Raw genomic sequence first — 19990 nt, forward strand, 5'->3', positions numbered from 1 at the left:
TGGAATACTACAACCAGAAGTCTTTAATTTTAATTTTTTTTATTTCAGATTTTCAATGCGACAAACTCATACTCCGTATTTGAATATATATTTAATAAAACAAATGATATTTAATTTGTTGAGGGGAAAACGTCAAATAAATATCATGATTTTATTGATGAGTAACCTTTTGGAAAGACACATGATCAAGAGAAACTAGATTCGTTTATAAAATTTTAGTACTGTAGTGTATTTTTTTGGGAAATGCTACGTGGCCACATTATGGCCGGCCATAAAATGACATTTTAGTAAAATTTAGATGTTATAGCTCAAATAGGTCATTTAATGTTCCAAAACCTTTACACTATTACCCTTTTTATTTAATTGTAATTGTTTTCCAATTTCATTTCCTTAATCCGATATTTACATTTCTTTTTTAATTTATTTATTTTTTTAATTTTCTATTTTCAGTAATTTATTTTTAAACAATTTTTTAGTCTAAGATTAAGTTTTTATGTTCCCTAAATGTTTTTCTATTGATCATATTAAATTGAAATCAATAATAACTAAGTTGTAACACAATCAGATAGTCTATAATATTTAATCATGTTATAGTTTAAAATTTTCAATTATACTAAAAATGTAGGGTGCATTATAATATAATTTTAAAAATAAACATACTAATTATTTTTATATACTATGATATAGTTGTGTTTACATAATTATCTTTTTTCTCTTTATTGCAATGTTATAATTACTTAAATTCAATATATATAATAAAGCAAATTTAATGAATTTGTAATTGTGCAAATGATAATTTTCTGAAAATACTGACTCCAATAATTTGTGTATCATGCGGTGCAAATGTTATAAGAAGTGAATTGTCGAATTTGTATTGGTATAAATGACGGTTGTCAACCATAGTTAATTATTGTGATTAATATGCATTTACAAACTACGGAGTATAATAAATTAAAAAATTAAAAAATTAAAAAAAATATTCAACTACATGGGTTATACTTATATTTGCATAAAAGATATTAGGAGTTGTATATTTCAAGTAAAGGGCACAATAGTCTCAACATGTTTACTCTTTTTGAGGTGTATGGATTTTGTTGAATTAGCATTAATGACACAAATATTTATTAATATTTTAAGTTTATGGCTGGCCATATTATGGCCATTTAGCATCACCCTTTTTTTTTGGTTGGAAACTTATTATTGATATGAAAAGGAAATAACAAATGCACACCACAATTTGGGTAGTCGGCAAAAAGCTATAGCGTAATTGCATTATAGGTGTATGATTAAGAGAGTAAGGCTCATTTCCGCATTCACCTCCAAAAATAAAAAGTTCGTTTGCGCATTTATAGTTATTCTTGAATTGGACGAATAAAAAGTCGTAGAGGTTTATTTTATGATTTAAGACATAGTATATTAAAATATGTATGATGCAAACTACCATACTATCTGGACCATTATCATCACATTATTAGATAAAATACCTTTCTAATTAATATGATATAAAGATAAAAAAAAGTTGAGATACAATTATTTATGTTGAATTTTTTTTAATAATAACAATAATTTAAGATGTAAAAGAAATTATTTTTATATTAAGGACAAATTAATTTAATCTTTTACTACTTTTTAGGACGCTTTTATTTTTATCCTTTAATTTTAGTTGGAACATCAATATTAAAGACGTTTTTTAAAGCGTTGGAGTGTGAAAGTATATTTAGAGATACAAATTAATATGCTTAATTACATTAAAAATATCCCTAACAGTTTTTTTAATTATAGTGTATAATAAATTAATAATCACCACTTTGTTGATAGATTATATACTTGATACTTGCGTCTTGCTATCATCCACTATACTAACAATACTTTACCAAACAATTTATGTTTTGACTCTGTAGTACATGAATGTTGAACCCAGGTGTCCGAAATCATGCAAGATCTTGTTCTCTAATATAGAGTACTAAAAAGAAAAACATTTTTTAGTATTTTTCTTGTGAAAGTGAGTTGGTGGATTTAAACTATTTGGGGAACTAACAGTTCCCAATAAATACCCGACTGATGAAAGATACAAATAATACACAACTTTTGGATTTATATGGTTTTTTGTGCATGGAGTATTATATTACTACTATATAGTCCCTTTTTTCCACATTTTATTTATTTAATCAAGTAATTGTCCAACAATCGTATAATCATGTCACATTTGTGTGTCTCAAACCACTCTTCTTCTTTTTTTGTTATCAAATTTATATTTTTTAAACACGTATCTCTACTTATATATTGCCTAGCTATTGGTATTTGAAATCTGAATAATTAAAAAAAATTATAACGCCCATATATTCTTTAGGAATATTAAATATATTTCTTGATCAACGTGAATAGAAATATTAATGGATTGATAGACTTTGCAGGTTCACACTTGGAATAAGTATTTATAATTATAGGTATATAATTGTAGATACACAATAATACTAGTAGAAGTATATAAGTACTTCACCATTCATAGAGTAATAATAATTGATTGGGTCCTATAAAATTTGTTTGTAGAGCCGAGATAAAATTGAATTAAATAATTTTTAAAATTCAACACTAGAAAGACGGCATTTAACTGTTGAAACACACACACATTGGTATCTCGAAAAGGCAACTAGAAATAAAACAAAGGCGTTTGCATTTTCAAGTTATTGGGATTGTGGGATTAACTTTTGCACATTCCCTCCAACTTTACACTGATAAAAGTTTGAAAAAAAAAAGAGAAAGGAAAAGGAGAGAGAGAGGGGGAGAGGGAGAGGCACCTCATCATGAAAGCAAGAAAATTAAACTTGGATTGGACTATCCAACCACACGCACATTACATACACCCCTTTCATTCACCACACGCACGCCTTTTCAATAATGAACCCAACCCCATCACCAATCAATAGTTTAGACGTGTGAGAAAATAGTGTTTTTAATGTGTATATCTTGAGTTGTACATGCATTAGTAGGGGTGTCGAAACGGGTAGCGGGTATTGGGTACCCGCACACCCGACCCGTTACCCATCGGGTTTCGGGTACCCGCTACCTGACATAAGCGGGAACGGGTTCGGGTACGGGTATTGAGTTTCAGGTTTTTGCGGGTATCGGGTATACCCGATACCCGCTTATATACCCGTTTAAATATAAATATTGTATTAAAATTTTTAATTAATATCCGTTTAAGTCTTTTGTCCATTACCATAATTTCAATTAATACACGTTTTAGGATTAACTCTGAAGTCTTTTGTCCATTACCCTAAATTGTCTGCTCTTCACACCCGCGCCGCCACCCGCACCCACCGCCCGCCACCACCCACATCAGCCGCCGACCCCTGCCGTGAAGAAGGTAATGGCTCAAGTCAATAACTTCCAGATTGCTGCCCCAATTCCTAAGAAACTGCGTTGGAAATTATTAAAACTGAAACAAGATTTTGTTCTGTGTTTACAAAATATTGCATACTCTTTCATGCAACCTCTTTATGCATTAAAATATAGATTTAGGTGGTAAGTATTTGGGGATGAGTTTTAGAATTATAACACGTTACCTATGTGACCATATTCAGATATAAAGCCAAGGTGATGAATATATTTTAAACGGGTCGGGTACGTGTACCCGCCTGTCGGGTACGGGTATCCCGTACCCGACAAGGCGGGTACCCGTCACTGTGCGGGTCGGGTAACGGGACAAAGATTTTGACTACAAACGGGTACGGGTACCCGCGGGTACCCGTTTCGACACCCCTATGCATTAGTTTAGTATGATCGGATGTTCGCTAGCTAGATGCAATCATATTAATACATTGATATTGCCAATATTCTTTAGTATAATCAACACTTTTCTATGTTTATATCTCGAGTTGTTATACATAATCGTCTAGCCTGATCGGAGGTGGATTTGTATGAGGATGTCGCTAGGTACAACTTATTTAATATTGTTAATCTTTTTTATTATAATCGGCGTTTTCCCCATGTTTATTATATCTCGGGTTGTACATAAATGGTCGTCTAGTCTGTCAATTATTGTGAGGTCATTCGCTAGGTACGACATATCTGATATTATCAATCTTCATTAGTATAATCAATATGTTTATGTGCATATATCTTGAATTGTACATACATAAAGGTTTGCTAGGTGAAAATATATCTGAATTTGTTAATTTTCTTTAACTTAATGGGCACTTTTCTGTGGTACATCCAAACCACATGAGTCCTTATGATAAATATATTAAATCTTTATATTTTTATAGTATTATAGTAGTGGTAAATTAGTCTACTTTTTAGAAAAAGGATTAATTTCCATCAACCCCTTTTTATCTCTAGAGCCCAACTTTTCTATCTCTCTTTTTAAACATGGAAATCATAAGTCAACCTCACCTCATCATTTGGTCTTGGTTAATTATCTATCTAGTGCCATCACTCCACTTTCTCTTTTGAACTTTTCTCTTCTTAGCCTTTGTTTTTTTTTTGCTTTTTTCTCTCCCCCTCTCATTCTCTCACATCACCTTCTTCTATATAACCACAACACAATTTGGCATCAAAATTCATACCTCAAAATTCAATATTCCATGGGAATTCAAGCCATGAAGGTTCATCAACTGCCACGTGGACTCATCTGGGATCACGACCCCCCTTCCCTCTCCCTCGGCTGCAAACGCTTCCGCTCCCTCGCCCCCAAACTCTCCACCGCCGCCGCCGACACGCTCTCCTCCGCCACCTCCTCCTCCTTCGATCTCAAAAGCTTCATAAAACCCGATCAATGTAGTCCAAGAAACGTAGACATTCACAAGAAAGAATCATCTCAGGTAATAATTGCTAATAAATTGCATTTTCAAAATCAAATATGAGTACTTAATTAAATCAAATTGTGTACTTAATTATGTGCATGGCAAATCTCTCATGATTGGTATCTAACACTTTAAATAAACTAAGAATTCAATTATTAAATCCAAATAACTTTTGTGATTTTCAATAATATGGAGTACTATATTAAAATAGTTCTTCCCCCCCCCCCCCCCCCCCCCCCAAAAAAAAACTATATTTGCCATTTACCAACTTGGACGAAATAATTACAATATACTATAACGAAATATTTGCTTTAGTAAAATATTGTGAAAAAGCAATAATATTTGAAAAGCATGTTGAAGAGTAAGGCATATAAGTATATGTTTACAAAATTGTGTATGTATAGGTAGAGGCGGCGCAGCCAGGCGGAACGCGGTGGAATCCGACGCAGGAGCAGATCGGAATACTCGAGATGCTATACCGGAGAGGCATGCGAACTCCTAACGCCCAGCAAATCGAGCAGATCACGGCGCAACTCGGCAAATACGGCAAAATCGAAGGCAAAAACGTGTTTTACTGGTTTCAAAACCATAAAGCGCGCGAGCGGCAGAAGCAAAAGCGCTCTAGCCTGGGCTTCTCTCCCTCTACACGAACACCGCCCCCGCCTCCCTTCCCCGATCACGCTTCTTCCCTCTTCCTTTCGTTGCCCAATAAGGTATGAAGCAGTATTAAAGTTATTTTAGAAGTGACGTGTGCTGATTAAATGAAAATACTATTATTAATGCAGGAAGAGGAGAATAATCGTTATAAGAGGAAGTGCGTTTTCGATGAAGTGAGCAAATATTGTAGAGAAGAGGAAGAGGGAGGAGATAGGACATTGAAGCTTTTCCCTTTGCACCCCGAAGGGAGATCTTCATTCACGGATTAATTAGTCTTAAATTTTTTTATCTTCTTTTGCTTTCGATTGGTGATGGTATCATCTTTGTAGCTTCTTTATCTCTGATTTTCTTTGAATATGAAGGAAATCTTCTCTTTGTGTTGATCAATTATGAATAATTACTCCATTCCTCCATCAGCAATTTGTCACATTTCTTTCCATCTGCCTACAACGTACTTGTCATGTCTATCTATAGTTGTTGGAGTAGCATTTTAACATTTAAACCCAATAAAAAAAAATGGACCTCGTTTTACTAACACATATACATGATTAAATTATGCTAACTATAAATTGAGCACGATTTTTGTATTTTCACTAATAATATTGTGGGAACTTTTAGTCGATCATCATTTTCACACTATGCATTTTGTATATATATGTCAGAAAATGAGTCTAAAATAATACGCACTTGAAAATTGCTTCAGATGTAAGTGTAACCATACAATACAAATTATCTTCCGTGATAGTATATCTAGAGTATTTTATATATAATTTCCAAAATACATTAATATAAATTTTTATTTAATAATCAAAACATAGTAATAAAAGCCAATATGCTCACTTCTATTATCTTTGATTATCCAAGAAATGATGATGTCTTATAATGCATAAATTAATTTATGGGAAAGTATATTGTGGAAAGAAACAATTATAAATATGTTTTCGGTGGTAAAGGCCCATAAATTAATGGGCCTGATATTCCCTATTCCCAAATTCAGAATCCATTATCAATTTTTAACTTTTTCTCTCTTAAATTTCAATATTTTGGTTTAGTATAATTGTGAAACGATTAACTAGGGACGTTCACAGATACGGTTAGAGTTTATTATAGTACTACTATACTATTTATAATTTGTTTGCATTCTTTTGGTAAAAGTGATAAATAGGTTGACTATTTATAAAATAAGGGTTATGTGATAGGAGTATTATTTTTTTTGTAGTAAATATTATCCACAATAAGAATTTTGATTTTTTCAGTAAAGATTTTAGAGTAGGATTAACTAATACAAGTATACTTAAATGATAACTAAATCGAAAAGATTTTTTAGTGCAACAAATCCTAGATTATAACTACCAAATTAAATTAAATTAAGACCCAAAATTGGTTATACAACTAAATCTTAACCGCATGTGCATTCATTTACACTTCGTCCCACTCTTTTAAAAATCTTACTAATAAATGAATCGGCAATGCTAAGACCAATCTAATTACTCCAAAAAGTTTTTATGTTCAAATCAGACATAACAACACATTGATTTACGATCTAACCAGTCAGTTCAGTTTTTATAACACTACTCATCCATCCTACCATCCGAGTCAAACATTTAGCAATCCACACAACATATATCGAATTTAAGAACTTAACTATTCAAATCTTTGACATCATAATTCATTTGAGCAAATTACTACCCCTATCATATAGTTTGATAGGCATAGCCTTGTAAAGGAAATACAGCAAAAGCCATAAGAGGAAAGATTGCAGAGCAATATTGTAAAGCATGATAGAGAATGAACTATTCTGTTTATGATTTATTTTTCGATGATTACATCATGATTAATCTGATATATATAGCTAACAAGAGAAGGATCTAGAAATGATGCCACACACAAAATCCTCTAGTGAATGTTGTTGTGATTTGATCACGCTTTGTGTGTGTGAGCACGGCAATTGCCAAGGAGAACTTCCTTCCAGCTAGCATTATGACTTGGCTGATCTTCTGTTACAGCCGTGGTGATAGTGTTCCCATACATCGCATCTTGATTCAGAGAAGTTGAGCTTGCATCACAGTGCATAGCTTGAGTGCTTTCTATACATGGGCTAACACCTTGAGAGGCAAAGCCTTTTGCAATGAAAGACCAAATTTCTCACTCACATCCACTTCTTCACCATTCATCCCATCATTCTCAACTTTCCATTCAAAGTTGTGAACCAAAATCCCCACCATCACATGCACCATTCTATGCGCCAACGCCTGCCCCGGGCAGATTCTCCCACCCGCTCCAAACGGAATTAGCTCGAAATCTTGCCCCTTCACATCCATAATAATATTCCCATTCAAGAATCTCTGAGGCACGAACTCATCGGGATTCTCCCATATTCTCGAATCCGTACCTATTGTCCATATATTGACCAAAACAACAGCGTTCCCAGGAACCGCATGGCCTCCTATCTCGGCTTCATCCGTGAAATGAAGGGGCCGGGAGGATGGTAGCGGAAGGTCTCTTTGACGACGGCTTGTAGATATGGGAGCTTGGAGATGTCAGATTCTTCGAGTAGTGCTTTATTTTGTCCGAGGATGGTTTGGACCACCATGACTTTATCCGGGAAATTGGAAATCTACTAAAGAGAAAAATTACTGTAAATTCATAATCTAAATAAATAATTATGAGAATGGATTACATAGTTTTTAATTTAAAATTAATAACATAAGAAATGGACAAAGAGAAAAAATTATTAAAATATTATTAGGAAAAAAATAGACATATCTCATTACATTAAAAAAACTTACCATAAATAGATTAGATTAATTTTAATAGATGGATCAAAATAGAAAACAAAACTATTTTCATGAAAGTTACACAATTTACATTATACTAGATGATAATATTAATAAGAGTTGAAAATGATTTCAAAATTTAATTTATAATAATTGTTTCTTCCGATCCCATTAATCCATTATAGTAGTAATAATAATAATAATAATAATAAATTTAAATCAATATTACTTCATTTAATTTCATTGTTCTTATTACATCTCATTATATTGCATAATTTTATAATCTGATTTTTGAATTTGGAAATTAATAGTAATGATTTATTAGAGCTTATTATTCTATTCTTAAGGTATGCAGTTTTTTTTAAATCCAATAATTACTGAACAGGCTCGTCATAATCGATTAAATATGTATTTCATTTTATTTTATATTTCTTTCATTTCTAATTTTTTAATCAAACAACTTTATTTTTTTGTAATTGAGATAGTAAATTGAAATTTTGAGATTAGGGGTGGGTCGATACGATATACCGTATCGAAAACTTTGTATCGTTATCATATCAAAAATATCGATATGAAAGAATTTCATAGCGTTATCGTATCGAAAGTTTCGGTATACCGTATTTCGGTATACCGAAATTTCGATATGGAAAAAAACTATATCGTTACAGTATCGAAATTTTAATATATCGTATCGAACTTAGGTATACCGTTTTGAACGGTATATCAAAATTTCGTACGATATACTTAAATTTTATACAATTTCGAATACCAAAAAATATAATTGCAAAACTGAAAAATAAAACCAAAATTAATATAATTTCAACCCAATGAAATAAACATTGTTCACATCTCCATAATCAAAATCCAACACAACAAAACACCAAAAATACCATAATCAAGTCAAGTTCGAACAAAATACTTAAAAAAATAAGTTATATTATTGTTATAATCGGTATAAACGGTACGTACCGATAATTCGATATGTATTGATTTTCGATATATTTCGGTATACCGATAATATCGATATATATCGTATATTCGATATGAAACGGTATACCGCGGTATAAGAAAATTCATATCAGTATCGTATCAAAAACTTCGATACGATATTGTATCGTACCGAAAATTTCAGTATACCGAAAATTCGATATTTTTTGATATTTTTCGGTACGATACGATTGATATACCTTTTTTCGGGATATTTACCCAGCTCTAGTTGAGATTAATATTTGGTTGTTCAAAACAACCAGAATTACCAAAAGTTCAAGATTATATTACTTACTAGTAGTTATTTTTCAAATAAAAATAAAACCAAAGTAAGATAGGAGTAGTAGAATATAAATAAATAACAACACACCAAGTGTTCGACAATTTGACTCACCAGAAGCAAATGCTTTATATCGTCGCGCGACAGCTCCGACTCCTTTTCTCGGCTCAACAGCGCTTCCAGCAAATCATCCTTCTTCTCCGGCGACTCCTTCCTCCCATCAATGATTCCATCAAAAACCTCCATCAATCTCCCCATATACCTCCCCGCATTCCTCTCAATCCCCTGCGGATCAAACACTCCAACGATCGGAAAATAATCCGCCACATTTAAACTCCCCAAAAACCCGTATCAACCCATGAACAATCCCCTTCAACTCCTGCGACGACCCCTCGCCGTAATCCGAAAAATCGACCGAGAAAGGTGTGTTGGATATCAAATTAAGCGACGTCACAAACCCGGCCTCGTTGACATCCACCGATTTCCGATCCGCGCAGCTGTTAAATTCTCTAAATTCTATCCCACATCGACTTGGTGAAGATCCCATCTAATCTATATAAGTGTGGATAACCCTCCCCCTTATGAGGCCTTTTAAGGGGTGAGTGGCCCATTTCTAATATGGTATCAGAGCGGGCCCAAGTTGATGATGGTTTTCTCTTTATCTCTTATCTACCTCACTAGTGGAAGACCGATGTCCTTTCCGGCCCACATCGATGATGGTTTCTCTTGCATTGCCTACCCACGTGATGGAAGACCGATGTCCTTTCCGGCCCACACGTGAGGGGGCGTGTTAAATTCTCTAAATTCCCGATGTCCTTTCCGGCCCACACGTGAGGGGGCGTGTTAAATTCTCTAAATTCTATCCCACATCGACTTGGTGAAGATCACATCTAATCTATATAAGTGTGGATAACCCTCCCCCTTATGACCCCTTTTAAGGGGTGAGTGGCCCATTTCTAATAGCATCATTTCTCGACGTATCCGAGGAGCTTCTGCAGGCTGCGCCGCCGCAGCTGCCGGCCGGCGTCGAGGGGCGGCTGCGAGAACATCTCCTCCCGGCATAGTCTGAGGAGGTGGCACCACTGGCTGCCGGCGGGGAGGCATTGACGGAGGAGAGGTGGTGGTCGAGTTCTTTGGTGGCGGCGGTGGCCATTCTCCCCGGGAAGGATTGGTCGTGGCGCTGGAGGATTTCTCGGGTGAGTTCCGGGGAGGAGATGATGACGGCGTGGATGGTGCCGAGCTTGAGATGCATCAAGGGGCCGTGAATTTTGGAGAGCTTGGTCAGGGATTGGTGGGGTTTCGGGCCCAGTTGGTGGATGTTTCCGATTATCGGAAAGGATTACGGGCCGGCGCGGGTGATCGACGGCTCCGGCGTAGGAGATTGAAGCATGAAAATGTGATGCATAGTAATATGAGAGGAAGAAAATATGTCAACTCCATCAACTTGACGATTTATTATCTTTGATGAGTATTTCTATTTATGGAATGCGATTCCAGGGGTGGAAATATTACAAAATAATATTAGTACGAGCTATGTTTTCTAAATTTTAGTAATAGATGATTTAGATTATTAATTCTATGAATTTTTTCATAATAATTTATACTACATTTAAATACTTTTAAAAATATATTTAAATGAAGATAATTAAAAGTATCTTTAGCCCAATAGACAAGGAAGTTTGGTACATAGGCCTCTAGGTAGCAGGCCGAACTTATCTTTCTGTCTATAATGCTAGAATATTATAACTACTTTTTTTATCCCATTCAAAATATCCACTTTCTCTTTTTAATTTATCTCAATAATTTAAATTTTCTATAATTGAAATTAAATAATATCTCCTTATTAAAATATTCAATCATATTTTCCACTCTACTTTATCATAAACAACTATTTCACCTAAAACTCCGTGTCACTAAAAATATGATCATCTTGAATGGGATAGAGGGAATACTCCGTAGGATTAAACGATAGTAGCATACAATAATTTTTACACTTTCATTGTCAGTTTTGGTACATGATTTTTGTATATTTTACAATAATGAATAAGCTTAGGATTTACATTAGTTTCCATTAATAGTTATGTAGAGTTGGAATATGACTTTTTTAGAATTCTATTTATCAAATAAGTATTTGTAAGGCATATCAATTAATTATGCCATTAGGTGCCATTTGGTGTGTCTAGAGTACGAGAATTTTTTCTTTTTGTTGATCAGATTAAATAGGCCAGTGTAGCTATATCATCTGCTGACAAGTTGGACTTTCATTCTAGTTAAAGCTGTATCACACGATCGTAAGAGCTAAGATTTCAAAATTATAGGTTTATTGCAACATCATTAAAAAAGGGATTTTAGAATGAGTATAAGTTTTAATACTATAAAATTGATGAAGAAGAAAGAGAAAAAAAGTACTCTCTCCGTCCCTGAAAATTTGTCACTTATTTCCTTTTTCTTCCGTCCCTAAAAATTTGTCACCTTTCACTTTTTACCATATTTGGTAGTGGACCCTACATTCCACTAACTCATTCACACTCACATTTTATTATAAAACTAATATATAAAAGTAGGACCCACATGACACAAACTTTTTCAACCCACTTTCTATTGTATTTCTTAAAACCCGTGCCGGGTCAAATGGTGACGAATTTTGGGGGACGGAGGGAGTAGTACTTTATAATTAAAATATTATTAATAGAATAATGATCTCTATATTATTGAAAAATAAAAATGGCCTAATTTTGTGGGACGAACATAAGGAGACTTATTATTCGAAGACAGAAAGAATATTTTAATATTTATATGATCTTCAATTTATATATTAATACTATATTTTATAGGTAGAACTCAATACAATGGAGTATAGTTTTATGATATGATATATTGTTGGTTTATCTTGTGACATTATGAGAAAATTAACATATACAGTAATTTGTGCACTTACAAACCAATCAAACTCAACGACTCCATGTCTAAACATATGCCTTGAGTCTCGTCCGATGCTCCACACATCTGCGAGGATTCGTGCACCTCTTAGTATCGTGTCGCCATATTGATCTCTACATTTGCCTCGTGAGCGACTAGTAATTGACCAAGCTGATAAAACTAAAAGCTCTGTTTTGTGACGTTACATTCGTGCGGAATAAAGGTTTGTGGCACTATTTGTAGAAGTTTGATTACATGATATTCCTTTATATTGTTTCTATTCATAATCAATAGTTTTCTTTTTTTAATTTTGGTTGTCAATAAAAAGTAGTAGTAATCATTTTCTAATTTTGATAAATGCCTCTTTGATGAGCAAGTCTCATTCTCAATTCACAATATCCATTCACTTTCTCTGTTTCCCTTTTGATTTACTAATTTTGTAGTATTAAAATTTTTTGTCATCCATTGCATGGAGGTTGCACAACTTTAAACTTTTTTTTAACTTTGAATTATTATACAATTGAATCATATTTCTAAGTTCTAAACTATAATGCGATTTTTTATATTAATACTTGAATCGTTAGATACTACTTATTAAATAAATTGATATACTAGCTTAGAATTTTTAATATTTTTGGAATGAATGATAACTAACTTAATGTTTATAATTTACAAAGAAATAAAACTCCTTAAAATTATATAGCCCGGCTCTCGAAGTTATCCGAGCCCGGCCCGCACTCGTCAAACCCCAGAAAGAAGGGTTTATGGATTTCGAAGGGTAAATTCCTCTCTCTCTCTCTCGCGAAGACGGTGCTTCCATTTCAATTGCCTGCTATCTATGCCGGTAATCGTCTTCGTACTTGCTCTCCATAGCAATTCATAAGTTCAATGAGTAAATGTGCTTCATTGAATATGGTCGATTTCCTATCTGATTTTCCTCATCACTTTTCAGTTTAGTTTCAATTTGAGAAATAAATCGTGTAATGTAACCCTAATTTTTTGCTGCAGCTGAAATAATATTTCTAGCTTATCGAGGCCCTTTATTGCCTGGATTTGGAGATGGCTTTCTCGATTTCTAGAAGAGTATTGCGTGCCTTCGCTCCCAGCGATGTTTCTTCTCTGCCATTTTCATTATACAATGGTAGCCCCTTCTCGCAAATTTTCCATTTTTCTTGCGAATACGTAGTTTAATTATGTGTTTGTTTTCAGTTCTCTTGTTTGTTACATGAAGAAAAAGGTTACGGCATTGTTGATTTCGTCCGTAGTTCTTAGGTTATAATCAATATTCAGTTGTCTTGACCATTTCGCTGCTGTTCTCCCTGTTTTTTCTCTCTTCATTTTCTCCATTGCTGCTTTCACCTAAAAAATTTTGAATTTTGAAACTTTTGTTTTGGTTTCTAAGCTTTTTTTTGCTTGCCATGAAATTTGATGCAGCATTTCGTGGTTATGATTGTGGTGATAGCTCGTCAATAATGAGATCTTCTGTCGTCGGAAAGGTGCGCCTTAATGAAATTGTTTTATATCGGTTGCATTAATTTATGATAGTCTAAGTTCTTTTGAGTGCTTCTTGCTATGATTTTATATTCATATGCTCAAATGGGATCCAAAGCCATAGGCCCATAGCTAACACCTGATTTGTGCTAGACATTGTTGGATGTTTGCCGGAGGTACTCTACTACCATTTTGACTCCGAATTCAAGTGAGGGTGCATTTCCCTTGCATTTGCTGTCCTCTAAAAGTAAAAGTTTGGCCATTCCGGATCGGGAAATAGGTACAGTTGCTCATTTTATGCTTATGAATTACCCTAGTCTTAAGTTTTATGTTTCATGTTACCATCTGCTTGTGCTTATTTTTCTATGTGATAATTGGTAGGATCTTAGAGAATACTGGATATCCTTTATTTCTGATGTCTCACTACTTATGCTCTAGTGGGAAAGTAAAATGATAGTAATGGGTGATCTTTATTTATCACTGGTAGTCTAGTAGCATGGGAATTTTTAGGTGAGGCAAAAATGTGAAGCTATACTCTCTTGCTTCCCCACAGAGAAGCAGGCTGGTATGATCAAATACTTATTCACAGAGGAATAAAATTTAATAAAAATCATGTTTACATCAAATAATATGTTTATTTTTTTCTTCTGGTTGATACCATAGTTATTTATTTTTAACTTGTAGCTCCTTGTCTAACAATTGGGGAGTGTGAAAAAAAATATAATTGAAAGTAATTCCATTTGTTATTGCTAATCATTTTCAGATGTTAGCTGTAAAAACAATGGATCTGTGTTGTTAATTTTGTTTGTTGATTATTGATTCTGTAGGTCTCTTTCAGGATCTGGTTATACCTGTTACGAATTTTCTGAATGAAGATAAAGGCTTTATGACGTTGGGTGGTGATGTTTTTGATGTCCCAATTAGAAAGGATATTATTCATCGTGTCGTAAGGTGGCAACTAGCCAAGCGGCGGCAGGTGCGTCTTATTCATCCTTGTTTATGAATTTAATATTTAAAGTCTTAAAGAAAATGATGCCAACAATTCTCTTGGTGTGGGGAACAACAAAATGGAAGCAAAATATAAATCCTTGTTGCTTTTGTTGATTGGTGCAGCAACCTTCTATTTTTATTTCAGTTATCTTCTTACTTATTCCCATTAAACAGAGAAATTCAATGTCTTGCCTCGGAGCCTCCTAAACATGCTTTCTTTGAGTTTGTGATTTCTTCTTATTTGTTGGTAAATAACTAAAGATGTGTCAGGGCACATTTTTTTTCTTTCCTCCATTCCTCATTTGTAATATTTTTTTTCATAAACGCACTCTTGGTGGATTTAGTTCTTTGTTGCTGTGTTATTAGGGGACACATTCAACTAAAACCATAAGTGAGGTTAGTGGGACTGGAAGAAAGCCTTGGCCTCAGAAGGGTACTGGTCGAGCAAGGCATGGAACACTGCGCGGTGCACAGGTGAATATTTTATCTTGCCCAATGGATTTTCTCTAATCAAGGTCTTAAAAAGGTTATACCTGACATATTATATGCTCTACAGTTCAGAGGTGGTGCTACCATGCATGGTCCAAAGCCACGAAGTCATGCTATCAAGCTGAATAAGAAGGTTCGGCGACTAGGACTGAAGATTGCACTTTCAGCTCGTGCTGCTGAAGGGAAGGCAAGTGTAGTTAGTTGAGAGAAATAATTTGCAAGAATATTACTCTAGCTTGCTTTTGACTAGGTGTCCAGATCTATAGTTTAGAATCTTTAGATTCACCTAATGCAAGCTTTTGAAGCTTCAATGGCTTATACGAATTTACAAACCTGACATTGGTGATGTAGAGCTTTTATATGTACTGGCAATTAGTATATTATTTTTACCTTACTTTAAAATGGTTAGTTGTTCTCAAAACAGTGTAGTTTGCCCATTAGAAGGTCCCACATCCTTGTCAAGGTATACTGCTATCATTTCTTTAGATCCAGATCATGTTTTTGCTTTAGCTTTTCTCAAGCCTTGGAAGACAATAACCACAACCATCTGTTGACATTCATGTCAACACTTCCCCTTAGATACTCCTACTAACCTGCCATGCCTTGTCCTTGACACAATTTGGATTGTTTCCTTTATTGCTAACTTCAAACCAAATTATTCTCTTTCTTTCTTTCTTCTGTTTGATTTTCTTGCTGAAACTCCTGTATGTGACACAATGTGTGTGGATGGGGTGGGGAGGGAGGGAAGGGTAGGTTCTAAGGTTTCCGCCTTTGATCGCTTATTATTAAGGATTGCTATAATTTGTTTGTAAGCTCAGGAGTGTAATGCCTATTTTGTTAGGTTTTGCTGAAATTTTTGGCAAGGGAGTTAAATAAACACATTGAATAACTTGCAATGCGAGTTTTGAGATAAGCTGCTTGCTTACTTTTAATTTGTGTTTTTTTACATCGTCTCCATTCTCTATCGATCTTTTTGTGCCAGTGCAATAATTTTCATGTTTTCTGCCTATTGAGCAAGCATAATTCCTTGGGTCTTCCTCTTAATATATCTTTTCGTATACCTTTCTGGTCATCTTTACATCCTCTCACAATGAAAGTTGTGGCTCTCGATTTGTATAACTATTCTATTCCTTATGTTATTCTGTATATGTTAATTCCTTCTACAGCTTATGGTTTTTGAGGATTTAGAAGTTCCTTCACACAAGACAAAGAACATTGTGCACTTTGTGAGTCAAATGGAGAATGCTAAGAAAATTCTGGTGGTTGATGGTGGTCCTATTAACGAGAAGCTGAAGTTGGCCACTCAGAATTTACATTATGTCAACGTATTGCCATCCATCGTAAGTTTTGAATTTTGGTTGTCATTTCCTAGTATGAAAATGAATGCTTCAGCATCTGTGTAACAACTATATGTACAACTCAGAATATAAAAAAAAATCTTCAAGTGATCACTCAATTTCCAAAAATATGCGACCCCTGTTTTTGGTGTCCAAACAAATTTTGTGTGTTTTCTGTGTCAAAATCACCTGCATCAAATATTTTAATTTCTCTTAACTCAGAAGTTCAATACTACTAGCGACCCTCGTTCATTGAAGCATAAAGGTTCTTAGTTGCTTAATAGCAGATTATTATTATTATTATTATTATTATTATAATGATAATTGCCAACTATATGTTGCTCTTACTGTGCCAACAATTTCAGGGTCTGAATGTTTACAGCATCCTTCTGCACGATACACTAGTAATGTCACGTGATGCTGTGAACCGAATAGTTGAAAGGATGAGAACTCCAATCAATCGCTGATAGAGATCGTGCTTGCTGACATCAGAACGGATAATGGGAGTTTTTGTCTACCTCGACTGAAGTCTATATTGAACATGTCGTCTTAAGGTATTTCTCATCCCAGGAAAGCACCTTCAGTCGACTTGTTTTTGAACTGGGATTTCACTCTGTTTATTGCTTGGGAGAGAACTCGCATTTTTAGAGCTTAGATTTTTCACTAGATTGTAGCTAAGTTTTGGCTACTCTGATCTAATTTTCCTTTCTGCTGCTAATCCTTTACATGAAAAAGAGGGATCATATCATAATTTAGCTTTGAATACTTTTGGTTGGCGTTGTCAAATTGGAATTAAATTTAGCTTAAACCATGTTTTTTATGTGTTCTAGTTTTTATTTATTAGTATCAAATAAAAGAAAGACGATTTATTTTTGAATTTTAGGGTGAGTTTTAGCAGTAAATTATCTTTACCAACACAAGTTTTTTATATGACCAGTAAATTTTAGTGTCTGAAACGATCCTCGAAAAAGTTAGAAGAAGTAAACATACTACTGTGTCAATTTATTTTTTTAAACCTAACAAAAATTAGTCATAGTTGACAACTTATAATCTATGAACCAAAACATTGAAATTCTTCAATGTAGGGTAATATTAAAGTTTGGATGTCATTGTTGCATAACATATGCATATTTCTTAGAATATTTGAGTCTTACTTATCAAAGCAAACAACAAACAAGTGGTAAGGAATTCCAAAATTTGTGATTGAATTAACCGAAAATTCACCACATCAATTGTACTATTCTGATATCATGTTTCGTTTCATTGACGCATGTAGAGTATATAATATACTATCTTAGAGCATCCACAGTAGGGCGGATGTTCCAATACCCTAGCACATAGACATCCAAAAAACACCTCATGTCACGTCATAAGGACATTCCACTGCACTGCCACGTCATAAGGACATCCTACTGCACAATAATAGCCTAGCACTAGGACTAGCCGACGCCCTAGCCAATAAAACAAATTGAAAATTACGATTAATTCATTTTAATTGTTGGTGTTTATCAATATACAAAAGTGCAATGAGTTGTAAATATTGAGTATAAATAAAAATATCGGGACGTTAGTGCTCTTGTCCGTCGTCTGACCACAATAGCGGACGAGAGGACGGACAAGGGGACGGACGTCCGCCAAATACGACGGACGACCTCTCGTTCTCCGGGACGTCCGCTATTGCAGATGCTCTTATTATGCTTGTGGGGTTCTCATGGGCAGGCATCGAGTCAGTCAATCTGACCCAACTCTGCCTGGATCTGTCTCGATGATAAAACAAAATACTACTCCCTCCGTCCCGGACTACTTGCACTTATTTCCTTTCTGGGCGTCCCAAGTTAGTTGCACTCTTTCCATTTTTAGTAAAAATTATCACCTGCAGTTGTAATTGTTGACTTTGTTATATACTCATTCCTTAATCTCCGTGCCGAAAAGGAAATGTGCGAGTAGTCCGAGACGGAGGGAGTATTATACCTTTTTAAACCCTGATGAGTGTCTTGGAAGTAAAGATATCAGCCTTATTCCCCCTACATGAATTAGAGCATGCTAGTGGCATCTAACAAGAAATAAAGATTCCACCAAACAATTTTTGCCCAGCTTCTAAAGTTACATGTAGAGAAACATTAATATCTACTGCTCTCTCCGTTCCATAGTAATAGAGTCATTTTGCCATTTTGGTACGTTCCATAGTAATAGAGTCATTTCTTTTTTTAGTAAAAGTCAACACATTTTTCCACACCTACTTTACTATCTTTTATTTTTTTCTCTTTTCATTTCTCTACCCTTTTCGTTTTCCACTTCATTCTCCATTTACTTAACTCACCTAACACAATTTTTCTTAATCTCCGTGCCGAAAAGAAATGTCTCAATTACTATGGACCGGGAGGAATGTTAATTTAGCATAGTCCTTTGCTATTTGTAGTTATGATACCCTTTGAAATTAGATAATTTGTTTGTTAAAAGAATAGTGTTGTTTTGAATTATTATAGCACATTTTAAACTCATTCTAACGTTTATTTTTCCGACAACCATGACATCTGTAATTTTGCCAAAATAGGCCAATATTGTATATATCACATAATTGTGCAAGAAACCAGTAAGCTAATTAAAGTTGTGTATTACATGCAATTACCCCTTTAATTATTATAATTATTTGAAGTTTACAATATTTTATAGTGGATTGTGCTGGCGAATAATGTTAGATTGTGTCGCTTATTTGTTCTAGTTTCTTATATTCGTATTTTTTATAATAATTTTAGATAGTAAGTTATATATAGATTTTGGGATATTAGCGTATAATATCACGAAACTTTTTAAAAATTTATTTTTCTCACGAACTTTAAACTTGGTATATAATATCACGAACTTAAGTTGTAGTAGTTAATTTTTGCCACGAAATCCGGTTGCATCTTACTTTTTTTTTAATAAACGAAATAATCCGATTGCTTCTTATTTACCATCACATCACATTAGATATGGTTACCACTGAAAAACGAGTAGTTATGTGAATTCAGAGCCTCTAGAAGACAAATACAATTATTCATCTAATTTAAAAAGTAGTCAGATTTCATTACTGGTGTGAAAAATTCAACAACTATTTAAATTCGTGATATTATATGTCAAGTTTAAAGTTCATGAGAAAAAATAAATTTATGAAAAATTTCATAATATTAGGTGCCAATATCTCTGGATTTTATTATTTTTACAGGTACTCTGATGATCAGCAATTTTTGTTTTAACATTACTTTTATATCTAAAAAC

General features: G+C 34.0%; 2 protein-coding genes and 1 pseudogene across 3 annotated transcripts; 2 read left to right on the plus strand and 1 right to left on the minus strand.

The window, feature by feature from the left end:
- Nucleotides 1–4499: 4499 nt before the first annotated feature.
- LOC121768353 (WUSCHEL-related homeobox 4-like) lies at nucleotides 4500–5878 on the plus strand. The gene is made up of 3 exons (XM_042164831.1): nucleotides 4500–4823; nucleotides 5210–5518; nucleotides 5591–5878. Exons 1-3 carry the CDS (start codon nucleotides 4587–4589, stop codon nucleotides 5729–5731), a joined length of 687 nt encoding a protein of 228 aa, XP_042020765.1. The 5' UTR covers nucleotides 4500–4586; the 3' UTR covers nucleotides 5732–5878.
- Nucleotides 5879–7131: 1253 nt separating this feature from the next.
- Nucleotides 7132–10946, minus strand: LOC121779882 (annotated as a pseudogene).
- Nucleotides 10947–13137: 2191 nt separating this feature from the next.
- LOC121766549 (50S ribosomal protein L4-like) lies at nucleotides 13138–17552 on the plus strand. Of its 2 annotated transcripts, none has more exons than XM_042162819.1 (9): nucleotides 13138–13269; nucleotides 13434–13566; nucleotides 13860–13921; nucleotides 14070–14196; nucleotides 14744–14892; nucleotides 15273–15380; nucleotides 15463–15582; nucleotides 16562–16735; nucleotides 17098–17552. In XM_042162819.1, exons 2-9 carry the CDS (start codon nucleotides 13485–13487, stop codon nucleotides 17197–17199), a joined length of 924 nt encoding a protein of 307 aa, XP_042018753.1. In that variant the 5' UTR covers nucleotides 13138–13269; nucleotides 13434–13484; the 3' UTR covers nucleotides 17200–17552. The 2 variants fall into 2 exon arrangements, with proteins under 2 accessions (XP_042018753.1, XP_042018745.1); XM_042162811.1 differs by having other exon boundaries at nucleotides 13168–13340.
- The last annotated feature ends 2438 nt before the right edge of the window (nucleotides 17553–19990 follow it).

Source organism: Salvia splendens, chromosome 2, assembly GCF_004379255.2.
Source record: "Salvia splendens isolate huo1 chromosome 2, SspV2, whole genome shotgun sequence".
In the NCBI taxonomy this organism is placed as follows: Eukaryota; Viridiplantae; Streptophyta; class Magnoliopsida; order Lamiales; family Lamiaceae; genus Salvia; species Salvia splendens.

Coding starts and splice junctions, on each gene's coding strand:
- LOC121768353 (XM_042164831.1), top strand. CDS start 4,587: ATGGGAATTCAAGCCATGAAGGTTCATCAACTGCCACGTGGACTCATC. Junction 4,824..5,209: donor ACAAGAAAGAATCATCTCAG/GTAATAATTGCT, acceptor GTGTATGTATAG/GTAGAGGCGGCGCAGCCAGG. Junction 5,519..5,590: donor TCCTTTCGTTGCCCAATAAG/GTATGAAGCAGT, acceptor TTATTAATGCAG/GAAGAGGAGAATAATCGTTA.
- LOC121766549 (XM_042162819.1), top strand. CDS start 13,485: ATGGCTTTCTCGATTTCTAGAAGAGTATTGCGTGCCTTCGCTCCCAGC. Junction 13,922..14,069: donor GATCTTCTGTCGTCGGAAAG/GTGCGCCTTAAT, acceptor GATTTGTGCTAG/ACATTGTTGGATGTTTGCCG. Junction 15,583..16,561: donor CTCGTGCTGCTGAAGGGAAG/GCAAGTGTAGTT, acceptor TTCCTTCTACAG/CTTATGGTTTTTGAGGATTT.